At 42.8% G+C, this 15,175-nt stretch overlaps 1 protein-coding gene across 1 annotated transcript; it reads right to left on the bottom strand.

Annotated features, from left to right (window-relative positions):
- Positions 1–1,697: 1,697 nt before the first annotated feature.
- Positions 1,698–11,675, bottom strand: LOC117047548 (cytochrome P450 2J2-like). The gene is made up of 7 exons (XM_033150825.1): positions 11,527–11,675; positions 11,166–11,326; positions 7,636–7,813; positions 5,270–5,416; positions 3,793–3,980; positions 3,204–3,345; positions 1,698–1,919 (listed from the first exon to the last, which is right to left on the bottom strand). The coding sequence occupies exons 1-7, from the start codon at positions 11,615–11,617 to the stop codon at positions 1,732–1,734; spliced, it is 1,095 nt and encodes a 364-aa protein (XP_033006716.1). The 5' UTR covers positions 11,618–11,675; the 3' UTR covers positions 1,698–1,731.
- Positions 11,676–15,175: the final 3,500 nt, after the last annotated feature.

Here is a 15,175-nt window from a genome sequence, read left to right on the forward strand (position 1 = left end):
TCACCGCTTCCCTGTTGGAGTTTGTGGAAGCACCTTGCAGGTAAGTATGAACCCCCAGCATTTCTGTCTACAATCCTACTCCTGCCAGACCCTCATACTTGCCAGGTCTGGTTTCCGAGCAGGAGAGATGCTCCAAACGCAGCTGGGTCCTCCTCCTGTCCCCAAAGATTATACCCCTTTGGGTTTCGAGACTCACGGAGCCCTAGTGAGTCTCTTTATGCCTGCAAAGCTCAAGACCTCTCTTCCGAGCTGGTCCCTCACTCCTTCCTCAGTTCACGGTCAAAACCGGAAGCCCCTATTCTTCTGTTTTTTAGCTTTTTGGTGGTTACTTCTGTATTGTAGCCATCTCTGATGTTTCTCTTTGTTAAAAGGATATATATATATATATATATATATATATATATATATATATATATATATATATATTGTTCGGTGTTCCTCCATCCCTCCATTATTCTAGGGTTTGCTAGAAAGCCACCATTATCTCAGTTTTCTTTCATCTCCATTTTACTCAAACTTCTGCCATTGAAGGAAAGGGTTAGTGGAAGTCAGGGGAGCATCTGTTTTAAACTTCACCCTCTTCCATTGCTTAGCTGTGATAAAGCATGTGAAGCCTTCATATATTCCATAGTGCCCCCACACAATGTATTTCACTCCTGATACCATGTGTTGCCTTCAACATGAAGTTCCAGGTTCAATGTAGTGATTTAGAATATATATTTTATTAACAAGCAAATGCCTATACATGTACAGTATCCATCAAAGGAACTTAACCTTCTTCAGCTGGAGAAGCTGACAGTTTTGCTCTTAGGAGTCTACTCATCTTATACAATAACACAACTCAGCATGGGGTGTGTGTTGAAAGGGGGTTGCAGAAGAGGGAGAGAGGAGGAGGTGAGGGAATGTGTGTGTAAGGGAGATTTGAGAAAAGTAGGGGGGAGGTGGTGGGGAAAAGGGAGTGAGGGCAAGAATGGGGTTGCAAAGGAAGCTGCCAAAATGGAGGGAGTAAGGAGGCATGGGGGTAGGGATGAAGATGAAAGCAGGGGCATGAAAGGGCCTGAAGAAAAGGAGGAGATGGGGTGAAGGGGGAAATGGATGCAAAGCAGAGCTGCAGAAGATAAGAGAGAAGTGGCTTCAGAAATGAATGACAAGGGTAACAGGACCACTCCCAGCTATGTTGCTTTCACTGACACAGAGAGGCTTATTGGTGACGCTGCCAAGAACCAGGTGGCAATGAACCCCACCAACACTGTCTTTGACGCAAAGCGTCTGATCGGCCGTAGATTTGATGATGCTGTTATCCAGTCTGATATGAAGCACTGGCTTTTCACTGTGGTGAATGATGCTGGCAGACCATGAAGTAAAGTAAACTGCAGGTGACACCCACTTGGGTGGGGAAGACTTTGACAACAGAATGGTCAACCATTTCATTGCTGAATTCAAGCACATACACAAGAAGGACATCAGTGAAAACAAGTGAGCTGTTCGAAGACTCCGCACCGCCTGTGAGCGTGCAAAGCGTACTCTCTCCTCCAGCACTCAGGCCAGTATTGAAATGGATTCCCTGTATGAGGGCTTCAGAAATGGAGCTACATAGGTGAAAAGAGACCTCAGTAGTTGCATGGGATGAGATGGGAAGGGAAGGGGAAATGCTAGTGGGTTCAGGTGGCAGAAGTGGCAAAGGGGTCACTGAGGAAGCAGGGGTGCAGCCCCTAATATTTTCCTATTTTCTTATGTGTTGCAGCGTGGAACTGCACAGATTTTATAAGGATGGGGATGTGTTGTAATCCCTATTATAGGCTCTTTATTGAGTTCTTTGACTCCTTCTGGCATCTGAAAGCTGAATGCCCTCAGCAGGCTGGTCAGGAAGATAAATATTTCAGTCTTTGCCAGCTGCATTCCCAAACATGCACGAGATCCTGAGGAGGAGACAAAGCAGCAAGTGAGCAATAATTTACTTTCCCATGTTCATTGTTTTGTTGCTATAAACATTCCACATAACACTTTGGCAAACTAGAAATAGTTAGGATAGGGAAATTATCAAGGCTGCTGTCAATTTCCCAGCCTGGTCAGTGCTAACCTTTCTTTGTTCTTGTTATGTTTTGTTCTATAATTTGAAGTTCCCTATCTTCTATTGCTCATACAATCAGGAAGGGGATGAACTGAAGATCAAGTGCCCTGTGTGAGGGGCAGGGTAAAGAGGATATCCCAGGGCTAGAAGCCAGGGGAAGAAGCGGTAGCTTCCAAGTGAGAGATGGGAGGGCTCACTTTTCTGTGCACAGAATAAGGGTTAAGCTTAGACTTTGGAGGACTTCTGGATTTTTGCGAATGGCTGTTGAGTGTGAGGCTAGTTCTCTGGGACATATTTGATTGCTGCAATGGTTTTAGGGGAAGGAAGAAGAAGAAGAAGAAGTTTGGATTTCCCCAGATTACGAGTCTACCGCTCTTAACCACTACACCACACTGGCTCTGTTCACCCCTGGAAAACCCCAAAATACTCTTTTGGGTGCTGGGGGGTCTGGCTGCAGTCTCAGTAAGCTCTCTTGTCCCCCACCCACTCTGAAAAGTGCAGGGGGAGAGGACGAGATCAAGTCGTAAGTGCTAGGATCCATCGCTACCTTGTGATGAAAAGTCTCAGGCTCTGAATTGTAAAAAGAGATAATTCCACTGAAAATTAAAAGCTAAAGAAAGGATACCTAAAGAAAAAGAGATTTGGATTTAATTTGGCAAGATGGTGGGATGAAAAAAGGAGGTCCATCCTGCCTGTGGTGAACTTTACTATGCATAGGGACTTTCTGTAAGTGTTGGAAACAATGTGGGGGGAAACTTTATTATTATTATTATTAGTATTAGTATTAGTATTATTATTTTACTTTTCTGCTAAATAACTTTTCTTAAGAGCAATATAGATAGGGTCTTAAAATTCAGTGGAGGCTTAGCCCTACACCTGTATGTAAGGGGGGAGGACTTTGTGTTAAGGCACCAACAAGTTGGCGTGCTGAAGTGCAGCAGTGAGTCAGATAAGCCCAGGCCACCAACCCAGAGATCCCCTTAACTTGCCACTGCCTTGCCCCACTCCAGCCAGAAAGACGCTGCTTCTGCTCTGGCCCACTCCCTCATGTGCTGATGATGATGTCATTTCCTGAAAGCAAAACAATAAGCACATCTACAGATCACAATATAGCTTGGTCTTCTGCATTTACCTGCACCAAATGGCAGATATTCTGCTCTGTTCACAAATTGTCCATCCTTGTCCAAGAAATGATTTGGGTTGAACTCTGCAGGTGTCTCCCATCGTGTCGGATCAAGAAGAACAGAGCGCAGATTAGGGAAAATAATAGTCCCCTGCAAATAAGAAACAATTGAATTGGAATGCATTCAGATCAATACATTTCTGGATTTTCCCGAACTGTCTCAGGACTAATCGTTGCAGAGGCCAATCTGAATTAAAACATTTTGTTGGGGGGGGTGTGGCTTTTTATTCATCAACTTAAAAAACTTTCTGTACAGGCAGGTACTCAGGAAGGCCTTCCCCCCACCTCTTTTAAAATGAAAGCTCACAGCCAGGCTGAGACCTCTGGCCACTACATGCTCCTCCCCTGCCCCAAATGCCCTGTGGAATGGCACTTGCCAATGGTGAAACATGTCTGCAGGTGGAGTTCCTGCTCTTGCCCTTCAGATTTTTGACTAGACAGGAAGTTCCTGTATGGCTGGCTGCATCTCTCAATATGCAACCTTCTGCTGCTCTTTGCTCTTGGGCTACAGGAGTGCAGCTGTATCATACTTTTATACCTTGGGAATGAGAAAACCACACAGCTTCACATCCTTTGTACATTGCCTAGGGATCCCAAAAAGAACAATAGATCTAAAGCGCTGTATTTCATGAATCACAGCATTGGTGTAGGGTAATTCCTTCTTATCCTGATAGCAGATTGAGTGAGAAGAACCTAAAGCATCTTCTATCTCCTTGTGGACTTTATCTGAAGAAAATGATGGAAAAAGAAGGTTTATTTTGAATACTGCATTTTATTTCAGATGGACATTTATTTCCCTTGAACACATTCAATAAATCTTTGTGAATGAGTCCCAGTTTCTTACATTTATAGGTCACCTTTTTCTCCAAGGAGCTTGTCAGGGTATATGCTTCTTCCCCAATCTAGATCTGGTGCAACGGGACACTGGGACGATTGCCAGAGCACATGGAAATGCCAGTTACCTTCCCACCACAGCGATACCTATTTATCTACTTGCACGGGCGTGCTTTCAAACTGCTTCATTGGCAGAAGTTAGGACACAGCAGTGGCAGATCAACCCATTGTGGGGATTCGAACTGCCAACCTTGTAATCAGCAAGCCCAAGAAGCTCAGTTGTTTAGACCACAGCGCCACCCATGTCTCTCATCTAGTGGAGCACAGAGAGGGAGGAATGAGGCTCAATCACTTATTTCACATCAGGAACATTCTTGTACATTTGTTGAATCAAGAAACTGCTAGTAGATTGGAAAAGCTAAGCAGGTTGTGGTATGGTTTCAAACTGGATGGGGAAGCATGTTTTGAGATTCCTGCATTGCCGGGGGTTGTATTAGAAGACCCTTGGTGTTCCTTCCAACCCTACAATTGTAGGCTTCCATGATTACAAATGGCGGATCATTGCCATTAAACTCATGTCCAACTATAAACGTCTTAGAGACATTTTGTTACATGACTATTCTGCTCATTCAATTAATTTAGGGCAAGGTTCATGGTTTCCCCCAGTCCCTGCTTATCATGCTCGCAACACCCCTAAGAGGTGCCTTAGACTGCAGGTGAGTGACTGACTCATCACCACTGCGTTGCCATTGCTACACTAAACCATTTCTTCAGAAAACCTTTCATTGGCTCACTTTAGTTTCACAATGGAGTCCCATCCACTGCCCCAAACCACTCCAATCCCAATTCCACCACACATTCAGACCCACATCTCTTCCTGTCCTTGTAATCATAGATTGGAAACATCCTATGGGGAGAGGGCATTCTAGGCATTTTCCATTTTTGCTTCTATTGATCTTGATTTTAGGTTCCAGAAAATATGTAGGACAATATTGGTGGGAAAAACTGATCTTTCCAGACATGTAAGTCAAAAACATTTAGCTTATTTCAATAAGGTTTGCCTTCAACATCATAAATTCACTTTTAACTCTTTCTGAAATGAAACCTTTAAAGAATTATGCTCCACCCTAGTGATCAAGGGAAGCCCTGGATCCCATTGCACAGGTCTTTCTTCAAGATACCTTGGACGTCTGGATAACTTGCCAGGAGGAGAAGTGCCCATTTCAGAGAACATGTGATTGTGTCTGATCCTGCTACAAATAGGTCAGAAATACAATGAGCAATATTTTCTTCATCATAGGTGGACTCTGGGTCATTCTTGCTCTGGTGTTGAAAATGGGGAAAGTTAATAATAATAATAATAATAATAATAATAATAATAATAATACATTTATTGTCAATGTACAACCTGTGTACAATGAAATTAACCGAGCTTCCCTACCCCCACAAACACTCAATCTCATTGCACTCTTTGTTTTTGTCGCACAACACACCAACCCCAAAAGTCAGTTGCATTATATTATTTTCCATTCAGTAGCCTAACAGCCCACGGATAGAAACTGTTTTTTAGCCTGTTGGTATGACTGATTATACTTCTATATCTCCTGCCTGAGGGTAGAAGATTAAAGAGGTGCTGGCCAGGGTGTGAATTACCCCTGATAATTTTTCTCCCTCTCCTAAGGCAACGATCCCTTGCAATGTCATCTAGTGGGCTCAGGGGATACTCATTGATATCATTTGCTGTGTTCACCACCCTCTTTAGAGAATTTCTGTCCGTGGCTGTCAAGCCAACGTACCACACTGTGGTACAATATGAGAGGACACTTTCTATTGTGGACCGGTAGAAGGAGGTCGTCAGTTGTTGTTTAACATTGTTCTTTCACAAGACCCTGAGTGAAATGTCATTTACCCACATTACAACCTGTTCTTCAGCACTTACTTTATCTTCTTTCCCCCACTTATTACCATTCCACCCACATATGCTTCATGAGGGGTGGGGTGTCCTCTTACACTGCCTGAGGTGAAGTGGGAAGGTGCTGCCACCACTGCCCTACTGTTGCTGCCGCCTGCCTTACCTGGGTTGCACAGCAGTGCCCACAAAGTGGCAACAACAACAGGGGGCTTGGTGAGATCTTGGAAGATTTTGGTGAAATCTTGCCAGAAGTTGTCCCCTTTGCTTCTCCACTAGCAGCTGACTAGGTAGCACACCCCCAGAGATACATCCTGTTGGCATTCCACTGCCCAAGGCAGCTGCCACAGTGCCCTCATGGGTGGGCCGGCCCTGTGCTTCATAGCTGGTTATGATTAGAAACCCACACACATTCTCCTGTATTTACAGTGGTAGTTGCTGGTGCTAGATTTCAGAATCTGTGGGTTGGCATAATAACCCAATACTGTCATTAAGAGGGGGATCCAACGGAAACTCTGGCAGCAGATATTCCAAATGTGTGCTACCATATTTCACTGTCAACACCACATAATAGTCGAGCTCCTTTTTTCAAGCCTTAAAATCAGTCCCAAAGCATTCACCACATAATAGTCACAGGGCATTCTCAGTGTGCATGAATTTGCCTTGCCCTGATTTGGACCACCTTTACCTGTTCACGATTATTCCATGCATCCTAATCACACCAAAAACAGTAACCAGTAATGAGCAATATAAACATAAGTATGCTCGGTAATAAAAGCTGTCTCCTTGCATAATGGTCTTATCTCGGTTTTTCACCACATACCCGTCACACACCCCTTTTTGGAAAAGAATAATTGGCATAAAAATGTGACAATTATGGTGAAATATGGTACTTACCACTAAACATATTTAACCATTCGTTTGTCATCATGATAAGCATTGTTCAAAGAGGGAAGGATGAAAATGTTTTTTATCCTTTCTAGAATATGTATATAGATGAGGCAGGGATTTGAAGTCATAGTTTAGTTTAAGAGTATTTTGTTTGGGATTTTCTGTTTTCTCAGTGCACATTTGAATGTGAGATGAACATCAATCCAAAATAATTTATGTACAGAAGGAATTCTCCAAAGCAAGACCGCTTAACACACTTAAGTTTCCACTCCTTTCCACTCACATTTCTTAATCATTTCTATAGACACTTATGGATGGATGTCAACCCACTTTAGCAACTTAAATGGCTATGAGAAATATTTGGAGGGAACTCAATGCCATATTCAACTGAGACTAAAAAAAAAAGGGGGGGGGATACTGGTTTCCAAGCAAGAAATAAGTATTCGCTTATAACAGTAAATATAATGATTCCTTGGATGAGTGGTCTACAATTTCAAAGCAGATACTCATTCGCATTTGGACTTATGAAAATACCTATCCTTTTCTACCTATTTCAGTAGATGCCTATGGAAGGATGTCAACCCACTTCAGCAATTAAAATGACTATGAGGGAATGGGGGGGACGGGACTCAATTGGATTTTCAGCTGAAATTTAGGGGGGGGGTATTGGTGCCCTGGCAAGAGATTAGTATTCACTCATAACAGGGATTCCTTGGATGAGCAGTATTCAGTTTTAAAGCATACTTACTTTCTCCATCTGAAGTAGATAGTAATCAATGAGATCCTGTGGCTCATGCAGAGACTGATTCTCTTTATGTTTCTCTGTCTCCTCCTTTGCAAATGAAACTAGCATCTCCAGGCAGGACAAGGCCTTCTTGTGGGGTCCTGGGAGATGTTTCATGAGCCATGGGAGCATTTCATAAACCTAAAGGAAAGATAGCAGATGGTTGTTGTTTAGTCATTTAGTCGTGTCTGACTCTTCGTAACCCCATGGACCAGAGCACACCAGGCACTCCTGTCTTCCACTGCCTCCCGCAGTTTGGTCAGACTCATGTTGGTAGCTTCAAGAACACTGTGTCCAACCATCTTGTCCTCTGTCGTCCCCTTCTCCTTGTGCCCTCAATCTTTCCCAACACCAGGATCTTTTCCAGGGTGTCTTCTCTTCTCATGAGGTGGCCAAAGTATTGGAGCCTCAGCTTCAAGATCTGTCCTTCCAGTGAGCACTCAGGGCTGATTTCCTTCAGAATGGATAGGTTTGATTTTCTTGCAGTTTATGGGACTCTCAAGAGTCTCCTCCAGCACCATAATTCAAAAGCATCAATTATTCGGCGATCAGCCTTCTTTATATTGTCCAATATATGTTCATTTAATACAGCCCTGTACTCTGCGGCAAGAAGCTTCTCCCATCTAAGCTGCTAGACACATAGGTTAAAGTCAGTCCAATAATCCACCACCGATCTTTTTCCTTGTTTCAAATTCAGTAACTTCTGGGTAATAACAACCTCATACATGGGATCCTTGAACACACTATCCGTCTAGATAGTGTCTAATCTAGATGCCTAGATCCGTCTAGGCATCTAGATTAGACAGGGCTCTGTTCTCGCTTATCATCAATGTCATGCTCCCCCCTCTAAAAGTTTAATGAGAAAACCCACTCTCTCCCGATCGTCACGACTTCCCCTTCCCTAATCTTCATAAACCACAGAAACCCCATTCGGAGAGTCCAATAGTCCGAGATCTTTCTGGAAAACTTGGGAGGAGGTCCAACAAGAGACTTGGATATTCTCCTGTGTTGTTCTTCTGCTAGCTACTTGCTCTGTTCACTGAAAGCTCCTGCTAAATGTTCGGCTGTGATATAAGTTCCAGATTTCCTGACACAGTACCTGGAAGGAATCTGCTTCAGTGCCAGTCACCCCTGCCCTTCCAGCCATGCCGCCAGCTGCTCTCTTCTCTTCAGTCATCTCAATGCTTCTCCCAGCCATCTGATGCAAAGAGTGTAGATGCTTCAAGCTGTCGGGAACTGGCAGGCTGCAGGCTTAGATAATCAGCATGCAGTAGTTGTATTTACAAGAAGATTTACTGTATACAGTCATTAACCTCAGAGTCGCTCACACTAGAAACCGTCCATCAAAATGAAGTTGAAGCATCTGAGATCAAATTGTGTCTCCAACAGGAGAACTTTTTTAAAAAGATCAAAAATGGATGTAGAAATGTGGAGAACTTAACTTAAGTTTGGAAATAGGGTTTAGTTGGGTCATACAGAAAGGAGCTGCTTTCCTTAGCAATGGGGATAGTGCTTGAGTTGCAAGTCTCTTTCATTTTAAAAAAATAAATCCGGCTTCCTGTTTCCGGCGGTGGGAAATGGCTGACTCACATATGATTGGACCTCAGCCGTGCCAATTATTCAGGGTCGATATGGGGGTAATTGGCCCTGGCAGACTCCTGAGGGTGGGGGAGGACTGTCTCAATGACCCGTGGATTGCCCAAGATTGCCAATTTGCAACAAAATGCAAGTGGCGGGGCACTGGGTCCCAGAGCACAACACTGCTGGCACTCTCCAAAGTCACTCCCATAGCTGGGAATATCTGTTTGAGAAAATAATTAGATTTGGACAATAAACAGACCTAGTCTGGACTGAAGAAGATTAAGGGGGGAAACCTGCAGAACTGCAACATCCCTGGTGTTTAAATTCGGACTTCAAAGATATTCTCATCATATTGTTTGGATTTACGGAGGTGATATAAATGAAGCTGTACTTGATGGATGAAAGGATTTATGATTTCTGAAATGATTGAGAATCGAATAACCAGGGACGGAGAATTTTAAAGTGTTAAGATCGGAATGTGGAAAATATGAGAATAACAGAAGAAAGCAGGAACAAAGATTGGAGATATACTTCAGAGGTCCAGACTGTGGGGAGGCCGGAAAAATTAATAATTAATAATTTGGACTGTAATTTGGCTTTTTATTTTAGTTTATTGTTTTTAATTGGATTGTGATTGGATTATATGTTAATTGGCTGTTTTTATTGGAAAATTAATAAAGATTGTCAGGGATTTGCCTTCTCCTTGTGAGGAGAGCCCGCGGGAAGGTCCTACTCATGAGGAGAGCCTGGGCGGGAGAGCAAGGAAGGTGATCCTGCTAGTAGGGAGGATCAGGGTAGGGAACCTCCTCGAGAGGAGGCCTTGCTCAGCTACAGTGAGCCCCAGCCACTGCTGTCATCTGGCTCCTCTCAAAACCCATTGCCAGAGCTCTCCCGTGGAAGAGGAGGAGGAGCCGAGGGTCAGGGATACTGGGCAGAGACCCAGCAATGCCAGCCAGAGGCGATCAGAGGGGGAGTTGCAGCTTCCGGCGCCAGAGCAGCATCGGGGGGTCAGGGGACACAGAAGACATCACTTCAGGGTGCCGAGGCTTTGGTGCTAGGCGGGAAACAGGAGAGGGGCACTTCCGGATTCTGCAAGTGACTGAGCGGTCATGTTTTTAGCTAGCTCTGCACTGTAAATAGTTATGCACAATAAAGTAAGCTTTGGTGTAAGAGGACTCTGTCGTTACTAATGAGCAACACCGTGGTGTACCCTGACAAGATGATTTTTAAAAAAAAATCCAGCCAAGATGGTAGCTGCAGGGGCCTCACCATAGGCACCATTATAATTGCCACTGCTAAGTCGGTAGAGAGTAGACACATTTAGTTTTCCATAAAAGCAACAAAATTATGTAATTCCCTTTTTGAGAAGATTATTTTGTTCACTTCTGTTCCCTTTGGTGGGCTCTAGGCCATTGGTAGGAACCTAAGGCCCTTCTAAATCCGGGTCGTGGACGGTCTGGGAATCAGTGTGTATTTACATGAGTAGAATGTGTCCTTTTATTTAAAATGCATCTCTGGGTTATTTGTGGGGCTTAGGAATTCGTTCATTTCCCCCCCCTTTCAAAATATAGTGCAGCCCCCCACAAGGTCTGAGGGACAGTGGACTGGTCCCCTGCTGAAAAAGTTTGCTGACCCCTGCTCTAGATGACCTGTTCTGAAGGTCATTGTTCCATTTTTATCCCATCTTTCCTCCAAAGAGTCTCCTATGGTAGAGAAAGTCTACATACTTTTTTAAAAAAAAATATCTCAGTGATAATCATGAGAAATTGATAAGGCTGTGGGATTAATTTAAACTGATCTCACTTCTCCAACCCTCTATCCTCTATCAGAATGGATTTCAGAATACTGATCTGTGGTATTAAGGCCCTTGGGAGATCTGTTTGGCTTAGTAGGAATGGAAATGACTACTCACAGCATGAATGAAGGTACATAAAAATTTTAGGCCAAAATCCATGGCTTCCATCAGCTTTTGGAACCTTTCATCTTCAAGAGCAAACCGGTGCCCAAAAGCCACAGCACATATCACGTTGGAGACTGAATTATTGATGTGCATGGAGGGGTCAAGCGGTTGTCCTGCAAAATAAAGTTATACTAATGTTAGTTCAGCTGCTCCTGTTCATACTGAGTGGGATTTCATGGTGACCAAGAGAAACTGCTGGGATCTCCATTAGGAACCAAGAAAAACATAGCACATGCCTTTCTAAAATGTACAGCGGTAGTACACAAATATATCTCCATATGCCAGAACAGCACCATCACCTAGAATCACATACCCTTTGAACGTGCAAAAACCTCCACGAGCTGCTGGGCCTCCTCTGCTACTTGGTGCTCCATGCCTTTCTTCCCCAGCCCCAGCTTCCGCATAGTAACTACACCAAAGCGTCTCTGTTGCCTCCAGGTGTGACCATTTGATAATACAATACCTATGGAAAATCAATGAGAAATAATTACAGAAATCAATGTGAAAAGTTGCCATCCCAGAGCAAACAATGTTTACTGAATTTCATGCCTTTGCATGTAAGAGCTGCTTGGTCTCTCTAAAGCAAAAAATTACAAGATGATGCGGAATCTGTCTTAGTTTATTACATGGGTATTTCTATGAAACAGGCCAGCATTGCTTGCTTTACACCATGCCTATCAGAACCTCACTTTCTATTGCCTTTTATTATTCAGAAATTTCATCACTGATTCATGCAAAAGCTTTGGCTTTCCCAAATAGAGTGGAAATCTAGTGGTCCCAGAAGTTCTTGTACTTTACAGTACTGTATCAGCAAAAAGTGAGGTTTCTCGGCAGCGCTGCCATTTTGATTTTTGAAGAGAAAACTGGTATCTGATACAGTGGTCATTTATGTAACAAAGAGTGAAGTTGCAGATATCACATGACTTTTCTCATAACTTTAAACACCAGCAAACCCCCACACTGTTTTCAAGGATATAAATTTACTTTTGTGTGATGTCGACAAGTTTAGATCTTTCCACGGAAGATCTTCACGACCAAATTTCACTTCTCATTTGGTAGATGAATGGATGGCAGGTGTTGTAGAAGGGTAATGGACTTATCTTGGTTCTGGCCACCCTGACCTGGCAGATCAGTTTCTCAGCCAGAACAACAGACCACACCTGAGCATATCACGAGTCTATTGATAGCCCTGCTGTACAGTGTCAACATTTAGCTTCTTCTAAGCAAGCATTTATCAGCAAAAAGTTCATCATTTCCCAATGAAATAAATGTTGCTTTGATTCACCTATTATCCCTAGCAAAGCTAACAGGGGGGTTGGGTTTATCTTTATCAACAGTGGTAATTTCTGCAACAAAGTGTGAACTTGCAGGTATCACCTGAGTTTTCTCATAATGTTAAATACTAGCAGTAAAGTCAAATCACAAACCCAGTTCAGTTAAGGGACTTCCATGAAGAAAGATGGCTGACTAAATGTTTACTGTCAACACCCCATCGACAGAGATGATTATGTGGTTATTAACTATAGCCAAGATATGAATCTTGGTTTTCACATTCTCTTTTTGAAAATAGGGAGGTCAAAGGGATTAACCTCTGATGCTCTGAAGAAAGCTGCTTGACATGGTGGAGTTGGAGACCAATAAGTCTTTTGGATGGAGTGAGTAACTGAGAGCAAGGAACCTCCACCATGCCCAAAAACCACATAATAACCCTGAAGGTTAGTTCTCAGAGCATTAGGTTAGCTAAACCTCCCTTCTTTTAATTACTTTTGAGATTGTGATTTTACAACTTAGCTGATCTGTCTACTTGGAAATTATTAACCGGCTGAAAACAAAACAAAACAAATATCATGTTTTTATTGTTCACAACTAAGAAATATTCTAAACTGATAAATGTTCTGATTCTTAAGAATTATCATTTTATATTACTTTTAACTCTTTGTCCCTTTGGTGTAAATGCCAATTGTAAATTGAAACGAAACTACTAAACTCTCTGATTGTGAGAAAGAATATACTCCTCTAATAAGAAGACAGATGCAAATTTTCAAGGCAGACTGCTAAGGTGGAAAGTGAGTTGTTAATAAGGCCATTATGGAAAAAGGGGGGACGCAGGTGGTGCTTTGGTCTAAGCCACTGAGCCTAGGGCTTGCCGAACAGAAGGTCAGCGGTTTGAATCCCCGCGACCAGGTGAGCTCCCGTTGCTCGGTCCCAGCTCCTGCCCACCTAGCAGTTCGAAAGCACGTCAAAGTGCAAGTAGATAAATAGGTACCGCTCCGGCAGGAAGGTAAACGGCATTTTCGTGCACTGCTCTGGTTCGCCAGTGCTGGCCACATGACCCAGAAGCTGTATGCCGGTCAGTCGGCCAATAAAGCGAGATGAGCTCCACAATCCCAGAGTCATCTGTGACTGGACCTAACGGTCAGGGGTACCTTTATCTTTACCTTTATGGGGAAAATACAGTGGTGCCTTGCAAGACGACGAAACATCCAAATTCGAGATGCAGCTAATTCAATCCAAAGGAAAATATATCTCTAAAATGTATGATCTGATATTAGAGTGGGAGACCAAAGAAGAACTGGTAAAAAGTGCCATGATAAAGTGGGCCCAAGATATTGGGCACAATATTTTCATGACACAATGGGAGAAGCTGTGGAAAGAAGACATGAGATTCACAGCTTGTATCAATTTAAGGGAAAATGTCATGAAAATGACATATAGGTGGCACTATAGCCCAATTAAACTATCTAAAATGTTTAAAAACCAGTCACCCTTGTGTTGGAAATGCAAAAGTGGTTTGGGAACGTACTTCCACATGTGGTGGGAATGTGACATAGTCAAGGAATACTGGGGAAAGGTTCATAATGAATTAAAAAAACTTTTGAAAATCTCTATTAAGAAGAAGCCAGAAACCTTCCTCCTGGGAATACTACCTCCAGAAATTAAATCAGAGAAAAGAATGTTAACAATGTATGCCCTTACAGCGGCCAGAATTCTCTTAGCAAGAAATTGGAAGAACGAGAATAACCCCACAATATATGATTGGCAAGCTTTAATGACAGAATATATGCAGTTAGCGGTGATGACGGGAAGAATGAGAGGTAAATTCAATCAAAAGACACAAAAGGAATGGGAAGGTTTTATTGACTACTTAAACCAGTACAATAACATCAAAATTTCCTGGCAATAGGAAGGTGAAATCTATATACGTATTGAATATCAACATATTATTAGAAAGTAATAGAAGACCAAATTGGATGTAACAAGACCTGTGTGAGAAAAAGGGTTAAGATAAAGAAACAAAGAGTGTAAACGGAAGTCAAGCGTATGTAATTGTATTGTAATAATGTTGTAAGTTGTAACCTTAATCTAGACTTTCTACCTTTTTTTTCTTTTTCTTTTTTCCTTTTCCTAATCTTTCCTTCCCCTTCCCCCTTTTTCTATTTTCTTTCTATCCTTTTTCCGTTTGTCCTCTGAACCCCCTTTTAGGATTAGTCCTTCTTTTTAAATACCGTCAAATTATGTGCGGGTTGTATCTTTTTCTTTATGTGTGCTTTGAAATTATTGTGTATTCTGTTTTTGTTGTTTAATAAAAAAATAAAAAAAACATTTCCGAGCACAATTCAAAGTGTTGGTGCTGACCTTTAAAGCCCTAAATGGCCTCGGTCCAATATACCTGAAGGAGTGTCTACACCCTCATCATTCTGGCACACTGAGGTCCAGTGCCGAGGGCCTTCTGGTGCTTCCCTCACCTCGAGAAACCAAGTTACAGGGAGCCAGGCAGAGGGCCTTCTCGGTAGTGGCTCCCGCCCTGTGGAACGCCCTCCCACCAAATGTCAAAGAGAAAAACAACTACCAGAAGAAGACACCTGAAGGCAGCCCTGTTTAGGGAAGCTTTTAATGTATAATAGACTATTGTATTTTAATATTCTGGTGGAAGCCGCCCAGAGTGGCTGGGGAAACCCAGC

The sequence above is a fragment of the Lacerta agilis genome, chromosome 5, assembly GCF_009819535.1.
Source record: "Lacerta agilis isolate rLacAgi1 chromosome 5, rLacAgi1.pri, whole genome shotgun sequence".
In the NCBI taxonomy this organism is placed as follows: domain Eukaryota; kingdom Metazoa; phylum Chordata; class Lepidosauria; order Squamata; family Lacertidae; genus Lacerta; species Lacerta agilis.

Coding starts and splice junctions, on each gene's coding strand:
- LOC117047548 (XM_033150825.1), bottom strand. CDS start 11,617: ATGCGGAAGCTGGGGCTGGGGAAGAAAGGCATGGAGCACCAAGTAGCA. Junction 3,981..5,269: donor AAGTTATCCAGACGTCCAAG/GTATCTTGAAGA, acceptor CATTTTCTTCAG/ATAAAGTCCACAAGGAGATA. Junction 3,346..3,792: donor GTGGTTTTCTCATTCCCAAG/GTATAAAAGTAT, acceptor TCTTATTTGCAG/GGGACTATTATTTTCCCTAA.